Genomic DNA, 10,990 nt, shown 5'->3' with positions numbered 1-10,990 from the left:
GGAAGTTCCGTGTGTCCTGCTCTGATGTTAGGAAGTGGCCTGCATCATCTAAGTGTTAGTGTTGCATAAGAAGACTGACATTTCAGAGATAATATGAAAATTCCTTTAATCTCAGGAGTGTATTTGGCAGTTTCAGGCACGTTTTAGGTGTTGTGGGCTCCCTGTTCGAGTCCGTTCCCTCCTCCCCAGTCACCCTACGGCTGTAAGCGCTGTGGTGGCAGCCGGGGTGCCTTCCGTCTCCTGGCAGCGCGGCTGCGGGGCAGGTTCCCCGTTGCGCTGAGGGCCCTTTCCTGCCTCCTGCGGCCTCCTCGGAGCACCAGGCCCGGGGCTGGGGCCGGGGCCGGGAGGTGGCGCCGCAGCCCCGCTCAGCCGCTCGCCCGGCGCCGCCGCGTCCCCGCCCCTCCGCCATGGCCGACGTGGAGGACGGGGACGAGCCGGGCGCCCCCCACTCGCACCCGGGCTCCTCGGGCTCCAAGGCGGGCGGCCCCGACAAGATGTTCTCGCTGAAGAAGTGGAACGCCGTGGCCATGTGGAGCTGGGACGTGGAGTGCGACACTTGCGCCATTTGCCGGGTGCAGGTCATGGGTAAGCGGCAGGCCCCGGCCCGCCGTGGCCGTCGCCGCCCGGGGCGGGAGGGGAGGGGGGGGGGGGGGCTCGGAGCGCGGGCCCTGGCCGTGCCCGGCGGCCCTGGCGTGGGGGAGCGGTGGGCCGGGCCCGGGCAGGCGGCCGCCCTGCGGGAGCTGTTGGGAGCTGTTGTTGCTCGGCCCCCGGCAAGCGGAGTTACCGCCGGGCTGGGCCCTGCTGCCCGGGCTGTCCCTGAGGAAGCGGCGCTGCGGGCGTGTGGAGCAACAGGCTGCTGCAGCTCCCGAGCTGCAACGCCCCGCACCGAGCACCCTGACTGCTGCTGCAGCTTAACGTGCATCAGGACTGAAAAATCTGCTGGAAAAGCAAAGGGGAACTTCCCCAGTATTGAGATCTCTTTAAAAGCAGCATCATCGTTGACCAACGTTAGTCACTGACATGACATGTTTTGTAAATATAACACCATGGATCTTTTTAAATCCCTTGAACTTTTCTTCTGCAGTATATCTATATCTCATTTTCGCTATCGTGCTGTCACCTGAGGCATAACTGACTTCAAGCCTTTCAGTTGGTCACATTGGAGTCTGGCAGGACAAATGACCAACAAATGGCTGTCTCCATGGCATGCTGCTTTTCTAGGTCCAGGGAATATAACGCTGCAAACCTAGACTGGTTTTGGTGTTACAGAAATGAGGCAAAACACATGGTGCAGTCATTTCTCGTAGATGTTTTTATTGCAAATGTTCTGAGGAACAGAAAAGGCACAAAGGTGTACTGGAGGAAAAAAGATGCAGCCCAGGATGAAGTGGTGGGGGATTGAGCACGTGGAGTTCAGCAAGGCCAACCACAAGGTCCTGCACCTTGGGCAATCCCAAGCACAAATCCAGGCTGGGCAGAGAATGGATCAAGAGCAGCCCTGAGGAGAAGAACCTGGGGGTGGTGGTTGACGAGAAGCTGGACACGAGCTGGCAATGTGCGCTTGCAGCCCAGCAAGCCGCCCGTAGCCTGGGCTGCACCAAAAGCAGTGCGGGCAGCAGGGCAGGGGATGGGATTGTTCCTCTCTCTCTTGAGACCCCCTCGGGAGCCCTGCTCCCAGCTCTGGGCCCCAGCACAAGGACATGGAGCTGCTGGAGCCAGGGGAGGGCTGCAAGGATGCTCAGAGGCTGCAGCCCCTCTGCTATGGAGCCAGGTTGAGGGAGTTGGGGTTGTTCAGCCTGGAGAAGAGAAGGCTCCGGGGAGCCCTTACAGCGGCCTGCCAGTGCCTAAAGGGGGCCATCAGGAAAGCTGGGGAGGGACTGTCTGTTAGGGAGTGATGGGACTAGGAGTAACAGCTGTAAACTGAGAAGGGACATACCTAGATTAGGCATTAGGAAGAAATTCTTTACTCTGAGGGTGGTGAGGCCCTGGCCCAGGCTGCCCAGAGCAGCTGTTGCTGCCCCATCCCTGGCAGTGCCCAAGGCCTGGATGGGATTTGGGCAGCCTAGGCTAGTGGGAGGTGTCCCTGCCCTTGGCGGTGGTTGTAACGGGTGGGCTTTGAGGTCCCTTCCAACCCATCCGTTCTGTGACCTTTTGTGTAAACATAATTTGCAGATGCTTTAGATGTTTTATGTCTTTGTTTATATGGTGAGCAGAGACCACACTGAAAGTGAAAGTGGCTTAGTCTGTTATAAGCAAAACCTGATTTTAAGAACTTCCCTGTTCTAGCCTGTTACATGGCACTAGGAAAAAAAAAAAAAAAACAAAAACACCTTTACCCAGATATTTGATAAAAGCTAAAAAATTGATCTTTTGTATTTTTTCATAATTATACCAAGGCAGTACTTTTTATCTGAAACTAAGGGAAAAAATCTGGTAACCATTTTTTTTATAACAAACCAGATTGTCACAGTGTGAGAGTTGGTCATTACTGACTTCAGTTTAACAATTTTGTGTTGACCCTGCCAGACCTGGTCTGGCTCCTGTAGAGCCGCTGCATTTGCAGTAACCTCAGCTTGGAGGCAGTGACAGACTTAAGCAGGCTCTGCGTGTTTGAAGTCAGTTAGTTTGATTTTGGAAGGCAGGGGACTGTTAGCTGCCCAAATTTTCTACTGGTTTAACTCTTAGAACCAATGTGGGCTTCAGTGGTCACAGAAGCACAAGGAAAGAAAGAAAACTGCAGGTTTTATCTGGGAAGGCCAAGATTGCAGCAGTGGTGACTCTAGATTTGCTTCACTTTCACAGTCTGACACCCTGAGGGTTGTGATGCAGGAGTGGGGACAGCTGACATCAGCATGGTTGCTGTGATTTCTGCCTACTCTGAAACTGCAAATCGAGGGTTGGGATAGGAAAACTGCTTTTAGAGTTGCTGCAGCTCTACCACAGCTTACTGCCCAGTACATTGAAGTGACTCCAGATGGGTTTGTTCCTATGCAGCACAGTGCACTGCTGAAGCAGTTTGTCAGTCTTCCCTGCAACTTGGCCGCTAGTGCTACGGAAACACAAGTTACAGGAACAGACGTTAGAAAGCTCGACTTGCTGCCTGGTTTTCATCCCAGGGGGGGAAAGGGCAACTACTTCAGAGTATCTGTGCTCTTTGTTCTCTGTCACCTGAGAAAATGAGGGCAGGTGAATCTGAAATAGAACTTATGCCAATATCTGGCAGAAATACTCAAAATTCCTGTAGCATGTTATGTTTTTGTCTAATTGGAGACCTGCAGGCCAAGTCCAACCTGTGGGACACTTTTGCCCAAGTTACTAGTTTTCCTTTGGAGGAGATGTTTCCACCGTGTGTGCTGCCATAACAGTTGAACACTTTATTGTGCATGGTATGTGCACGTAGATGGTTTCTCCTTTACTCTGGCGTAGACTGCCTTACACAAAGGCATTCTTCTGCTGTATGTGTGGCATGGTACTAAGCCTGCAAGTTATCACCTCTGCATCTCCTGAGTCTGTCATCTAGTCCTGAAGCCATGGGAGCACATAAAGTAGATAAACATTTTAATTTAGATATTTTTCCATGTTTATCTCTTGAATTATATTATCAAATTGACCAGTGTTTATAAATATGTTTGCATGCGTGTGTGACTCTTCTGAAAATGATATGCAGGTACCTATTAAGGAAAGCTACTGTACAAAAAGATGGCAGCAGGAGGTGGGGGTTGTGGTGAGAGGTGTAGGGGCTAAAAAAAGTCAAAATTGTGAATGATTTCCTTAAAAGGAGATGCTGACATCTGAAAAACAAAGTCCTGTAATTAGGGTTTGGCTGTATGCTTGCTCAGCTCTTAATATGCCTGAGTGCCTTGGCACAAATCTGCTGGTTGTTATATCTACAAAATGGAGGCTTTTTTCAGCAGAAGTTATGAAAATACAAAGCAATGGAAAATAAACAACACTTGAACAGTTTATAGTCCTTCTGATCTCTTTGAGATACATGTTTCATCGTCATGTGCCCTGATTGAAATTTGAGGTGGGGGGAGGGGGTGTTCAATGTTAAAGGGTTGAAGCAAACATCAAAACTTGAGATTTTTACCTTTGTAAACTGGTTTTAAAGTTTAAGTTTTCTTCTGTCAAATGTATTCTTTAGATGGAATCCTGAGCATCAGATTGAATCTTTTTCTTGTTTACTTTTAGATGCCTGTCTTAGATGTCAAGCTGAAAACAAACAAGAAGATTGTGTTGGTATGTAGTGATTTCATTCGCTTGTTTTTCAATTGAAGTTTCTCTCAATAGGGTGCATTTTAAAGTTTGAAGGGAATACTGGTTTTATTAATGCTCAGAAGTAAACCAGTGTTTTGTTACGGTGTGTCGTATTTTTACATTAGTAATGCGTCTTGGTTTATTTTTGAGCACTGATAAAACGAGTATTAACTTCAGCCATGCTGTAGTACCTAACACTTTCAAATTTGCAGTGCTTCTGTCAACATACATGCAGCTATGATGTTTAAGTTGTTCTCATCCTGAACATAATTCAGATGATAATGTACGCCTTTGCAGTAGGTTAGGAAATGGCTCCTTTTCTTTGTACTAGGATGTGTGTCAGAAGGTATAATAGCAATACCAATAAAACCCTGTAAATTTCTGACTGGGTTAGAAAGCAGTATTTTTCCCAGTCTTGATTCAGGCATAGTGGAGATAATTGCTTGCCTGTTCAGTTTTCATTTGGAAAAGTGTGATCACTGGAGTTTGCTATGATGCTGTATAATCATAAGCGTTCTTTAAACTGCTTGTCAACACATGCAAAAACAAATTGTAACTTAATTCTGATATATTTAAATCAGATATCATGAAAATTGTCTCATAGTGTTTGCTTTAAAACTTTAAGTCAGCTGTTAAGCCAGTGGTAAATCTTTCCACACCCTTGTTCTTTCTGCTTTGAAGTGTATTGTCTCAAACTTTATCCACTGTTATTTCTGATTATTATTCTAACCAGAACAGGAATTGCCTGTTTCAGATACCTTAGTTGCTTGGTAAGTGTCCTGTTTAAAATAGTCAGGAAAAAAAAAAAGCATAATCTTACAACACTGCTTTGATTGGTATGCTTATATTTCAATAAGGAAAATGTGAGCTAATAAGGAAAAAAAAAAAACAAAAAACACAAATGACAAATGACTAATACTCATGAGTAGATGGGTAATATGTTACAATTTTGTTGCGTTGAAGAAATTGTAGCCTGTGCATATTCTGGTTTATTTTGCCGGAAAATGCCAATATAGCCATTTGGACATTATGTACTGTGTCAAATGTGCTTCCTTGATGTCATGCAGTTAAGTGTACACACTGCATTTCAGATGAGAATTTAGTAATATGCTCTTGTATGACAGTAAGTCAGTATGCATTGTCTATATTTTGGTACTGTTTTGGGAACGTTAAAGTGAAGAATTTACCCATATACTCCTGGTCAGTATTGACATATGTTTATACATTCACACTTTGTAGAAGAAGGTGAAAAAATATATATATATAATATATATATAATATATATATGTATATTTCTTTTCATTTGGAAAAAAAATGCAAAGATCTGTGATGTAGAGATGAGGAGTATCATCAGAATGACCCTATTAATTCAATCTTGATGGATAAATCAGTGGTGATGCATTTTGTCTTTTCAAATGTTTTAGAAGTTTGCAGTGGCTTTAAACATCTGAGAATGGTAGTTTGGACGTTGCTGTGAGTGTTGATCAGACATCTGAGCATGACTGGAATGTGTTCTTTCTTCTCTTTCAGTGGTTTGGGGAGAATGCAATCATTCCTTCCACAATTGCTGCATGTCCTTGTGGGTGAAACAGAATAATCGCTGCCCCCTCTGCCAGCAGGACTGGGTAGTCCAGAGAATAGGCAAATAAAACACTGGAAGTTGTTTTCTGTTGAACTTGCTGAAGTAGTGTATGTCTTATGCCATATACTCATACAGAAGAGTGGAGCCTGTCAATTATGGCATGATTTATTTAGTTTATCTGGTACAAGGAACAGTGTGGTTTTGTTGTGTGCTCTTTGCTGTGCTGGGAGGCAGTGGTCAGTCTTGTTGCAGGTATTTCCACAACTGAAGGAGAGGCACTACATTAATAAATGTGTCTGTTATGATTTGAGTGTTAACTGTATCAGATCATTGAAATGTGGTGGTGCAGATTATGCCTCAAATACAGTTTGTTTAATGTCTCTGTGTAGAACAACAACTTAATTTGAAAAGGAGACTTTGCTTGTAAGTCTGATACACTGTGTGGTTTGCTGTCTGAAAAAGAAGTTATTTTCTTTACAGATAAAGAAATTGTTTTCTAAATAGTACTGTATACAAAAACACGGTCAGTTGACTTTTTAGGAAGTATTTTGGTTTTTAATCTAAAATGAATACTGTGTGAAGCACACTATACTAAACATTTCTCATTAAGGTTTTCTTTATGGCTTAAGAATATTTTGTTGCATCTCTTAAGTCTGTTGTATAATCTGTACGTGATTTCTGCAACCATAGTATTAAAAATTTAACCACGTTAATATTTTTTATTTATATTTCTGTTAAAGATCATGGACACGTGTATTTTAATCTAGAGGCTTTTGGTACAAAAACACGTATTTAAAATCAGCTAACTAGTGTTGTAAACAATTTCACTGGTTAGCTGTCTAGTATAGAATGCAAGCAAAACTGATCATTTAAATGTCCCAAGGCAGGCACTAATTAAATCTAGGGAAAATGTTAACTTGTGATTTCTTCAAAATTCATTTATAGAAATTTCTTTATCATAGTTTCAGCAGATAAAATGTTTCAGGGAGTAGGAGAAAGCATTGTTTCATTTTTGAGGAAGTCCTCAGTATATCATCTTTTTTATATGATCAGTCCAGTAATTTTTCTTGCACATACTTGTTTGCCTCTGACTTTGTTTGTCTTTACCCTAAATATCTGAATAATTACTATTAATCTGAACGTATGGTTCTTTTTATATATATGAAATAAGTTGAGTTACTGTTTTAAGTCTGTAACAAATTCAGACTTAATAAAGTGGCTAATAAACCTGGATGGAACTGAAGCAATATTATATGCAAATCATTGTTTACTTCAAAATGATTGACTTAAACATTTAAGATTAATGTGTTTCTCAACAGATGCATTTCTATTCTGTTTATTTTAAGTATATTTAAAGAGGTTTATCTTCATTGTATAAAGTAGTTCCAATTAGAGTGTTTGATTTTGTCATCAAGCCTACATGCAGAGTTTATTGTGGTTGTGTTTAATACTTGTAATCTTGTTTTTTAAAACATTTTGAATATTTTAAATACAGCTTTTGTGTCATTACATGCTGAGATCATGAAAGCCCTCTGTGTCACTGTTGAAATGTATCACACTAGTTGTTACTATCCCAGACAATGTTTGTCTTAAAATTTAAATAACAGTAGTAATGAAGTGCCTATTGCAATTAGGTTGTTGTGGAGTATTTTGTGTTATCTTTTCTGTTTATGAGAAGGATTCTCCCTAAAACAATGGGAAAAGACAATCATGATGGATATAGAGATGACTTTTTATTTGTGGAAGTTAAACTAAGAAGTTAAACTACTTTACCACCTATTTTCTCTGCCAGAATTTGGTCCCAGGTTCCATTCTCTAAAACCTCTTAATTCTCTCTGTTCCCACCAGATGGCTTTTTCCTTCATTTTGTTTGGGTTTATGGGACAATATGGAAAGTACCAAAGTATTTTTCACCCTGCTGTCAGTTCACGTGTCACATGGATGTCAATAAGAGCTGAGAATCATAGCTGAAGAAGAATCTTTCTGCATGTGGGTTCAAACAGGTGTTAACGCAAATGAGATGCTAGGAAAGTTATGTTGAAATTGAAGCAGCTGGTATTTGTGCATTTTTTTCTTCTGTCTGGGTAAGTTCAGAGAAGTTTTCAGAGTCTAAAAAAATAAAGCACAACCAGAGAAATCTTTGAAACAGATTTGAATCCCTACAAAGTGTAGGTTGCAATGGGCCCCTGGAGACCGGGTCGTTTGATCTGCTGCTGAAGGCTAGGCCTTAGACTGGGCTGTCCAGGGCCCTGACAAGATACATCTTGTTGTTTTTCCCCAGTTTCTTGGCAAACTATTCCAGTGTTTAGTTCTTCTCACAGCAAATCGTCCTTATATCCAGATTTACATGTCCCTGAAGCAGCTGGTGCTCTTTGCTTGTCATACTGCCACCATGCATCCCTCTAAAGAAAGTACCTCCGTCTTCTCTATAACTACTGGTTAGTGGTGTTTGTTTAGTATGGGAAGGCTGCGACTGGATCCCATCTCCCCTACTCTCTTGCTTTTCAGTTAAATGCAGATGAATATAAACTGCCTTATTAAGATATTTTAATGTACATCATTGATTATGCAATGTGGTATTAGAAAGCTCATCATCATCATGCAGTTCAGGTGTAGTCATCCTGTTTCCTGCCTTTGCATAAATAGACGTAAAACCAGCATACAACATTTTTTTAAACTTACTAATCTTAAAGAAAATAATTGTAAACACTTATTCGTTGAGTTGTTATCACTGAGAAGAGCACACAGGGTGGCAACTTCATTTTCTTTGTGGCTCTCAATATGGCACAGAATCACAGAATGCTTTGGGTTGGAAGGGACCCCAAAGCCCACCCGTTACAACCACTGCGAAGGACACCTCCCACCAGCCCAGGCTGCCCAAATCCCATCCAGGCCTTGGGCACTGCCAGGGATGGGGCAGCAACAGCTGCTCTGGGCAGCCTGGGCCAGGGCCTCACCACCCTCAGAGTAAAGAATTTCTTCCTAATGCCTAATCTAGGTATGTCCCTTCTCAGTTTACAGCTGTTACTCCTAGTCCCATCACTCCCTAACAGACAGTCCCTCCCCAGCTTTCCTGATGGCCCCCTTTAGGCACTGGCAGGCCGCTGTAAGGGCTCCCCGGAGCCTTCTCTTCTCCAGGCTGAACAACCCCAACTCCCTCAGCCTGGCTCCATAGCAGAGGGGCTGCAGCCTCTGAGCATCCTTGCAGCCCTCCCCTGGCTCCAGCAGCTCCATGTCCTTGTGCTAGGGCCCAGAGCAGGGTCTCACAAGAGCAGAGCAGAGGGGGACAATCCCCTCCTCTGCACTGCTGGCCCTGCTGCTTTTGGTGCAGCCCAGGCTACGGGCGGCTTGCTGGGCTGCAAGCACACATTGCCAGCTCGTGTCCAGCTTCTCGTCAACCACCACCCCCAGGTTCTTCTCAGGGCTACTCTTGATCCATTTGAGTTACCTTGACCTGTGCTGTTAATGTGAATTCATTGTTTTGTAGATGCAGTTTTATTGTAATGTATTTTAATTTCTAAGTAGGTTTTGTATAAGCTCTTCAGGACTTACAGAAGTTTCTAAAATTCAGTTTGAAGATGCTCTTGTGAGTTTCAGGCAGCTGCTCAGAATACTTTCATTTTGTCGTTCTTCTAAATCATTTGGATAGATAATACTTTATAGGATACATATTTTAGTTTTGAGAAAAATATTTATATGCAGTATCAGGAATTTGTACATGTCATATCTGATCTGGATGCTCTAAGCATTGGATAACAGATTCAATGTCTCTGGCTTCATTAATCTGTAACTACCTATGTACAGGCAAGCAGCTCAGCTGAGAGCGAACACGTGAGAAATAGATTATAGAATATCTTGTAGAGTAGTAAGTAGAGGTTCACCTAGAATACAGGGGAATTAATTTAAAGTCTTCACGTATTTTCTTTGCAATTTAGAGAAGATTAGCTTAGGTCTCAGTTTTGCTGTGAGCTTTGCACCAGACAGATGCCTATGCAAGATGAATTTCTCTTCTGCTCCAAATCCTACCCCTGCCTGGTGTTCCATTAGCACAGTTCTTAATAAGTAACCCTTTTTAGTCCCGAATTTATTCATCTTTTGTACATGCAAAGTAAATCAGTTTTGCCTCTTATCTAAGCATACTATTTTATGAGTTAGGTGACACTAACTTCAATAGCCATTATCAACTCATAGATTAATGCCGATCTACTTTTTTTCTGCTGTTTAATGCATGCCGAGCAGATTTAGATCATTCAGCAAATCTAGCTAGGGTTGTTTCTCAGAAGTGGCTGGAGTAATGAAGATGTGTCCAAAGGTCATATTGTCTCACTTAGCTTTTTAGGAAGTTACCTTGTTTTACAGAAAGTGTTATGTTCTGTAGAAATCAGGAACGATTCTAATGAATAGAGCAGAATGGTTTCTGAAGCTGTGAATGTGCCATGCTTATGCAGGAACCGTAAACACTGAGTAATTTCTTGACTTGCTTAGATAAGTCTCTATCACTAGCTGGTATAGGCTTGAGTTCCCCCTTAGGCCCCAGTCACCAGCCCTTCATACTGCTACTTGGAATCTGAGCTATGGTGGCATTTTGCTAAATGTGGAAAAGATGCTGCTGAATGTTAGGGCCTGAGCTTAGGGCCTCTGCTCCTTTTTTGTTTTGAGGCTGTTATGGGAATATGTTGCTGAGGACACCATTTTCAGAACTACTGGCACTTCTTGCTTTGACATTTCTCTAGTCTTCCTTTCTCTGCTGGCTGCATCGTTCAGCTGTTTATGTAACCTTCTCGTGCCCCATGCTCGCGTTTACCTGGCTGAATTAGAGACTGCTGTAGCAAGCAAGGCTTTCAGGCGTTCTGCTTTAGAGCACACCGCCTTCTCACGCATGGTTTGCAATGGATGGGCCTGTCAGTCATTGCTAGAAAAGCTCTCACACATTTGGTAGAATATAACCATAAGGCAGATGTCACATGGATTCAATGCAGACGGGATTAAGCATATAAAAGCAAAATATTTTGTACTAGTAGAGTGACAAAAAGGAACCAAGAAGGGCTTATCACTAACATTAAGGAGTCTGAGAAGTGCCCATTGTTACTCCTAATGTGTAGTGTTTGTGATTCAGCACTTCTGCTTGTTTTGGTTAAGAGCAGGGGAAAA

The 10,990-nt window shown here is 42.9% G+C and overlaps 1 protein-coding gene across 2 annotated transcripts; it reads left to right on the top strand.

Annotated features, from left to right (window-relative positions):
- Positions 1 to 395: 395 nt before the first annotated feature.
- On the top strand, positions 396 to 7,082 carry RNF7 (ring finger protein 7). Of its 2 annotated transcripts, none has more exons than XM_084291620.1 (3): positions 396 to 578; positions 4,192 to 4,239; positions 5,788 to 7,082. In XM_084291620.1, the coding sequence occupies exons 1-3, from the start codon at positions 408 to 410 to the stop codon at positions 5,842 to 5,844; spliced, it is 276 nt and encodes a 91-aa protein (XP_084147746.1). In that variant the 5' UTR covers positions 396 to 407; the 3' UTR covers positions 5,845 to 7,082. The 2 variants fall into 2 exon arrangements, with proteins under 2 accessions (XP_084147746.1, XP_084147745.1); XM_084291619.1 differs by having other exon boundaries at positions 396 to 585.
- The last annotated feature ends 3,908 nt before the right edge of the window (positions 7,083 to 10,990 follow it).

Source organism: Netta rufina (genome assembly GCF_964035555.1).
Source record: "Netta rufina genome assembly, chromosome: 9".
Classification (NCBI taxonomy): Eukaryota; Metazoa; Chordata; class Aves; order Anseriformes; family Anatidae; genus Netta; species Netta rufina.
The sequence above is the reverse complement of the archived record's forward strand: the minus strand, read 5'-3'. Positions and strand labels throughout refer to the sequence as shown.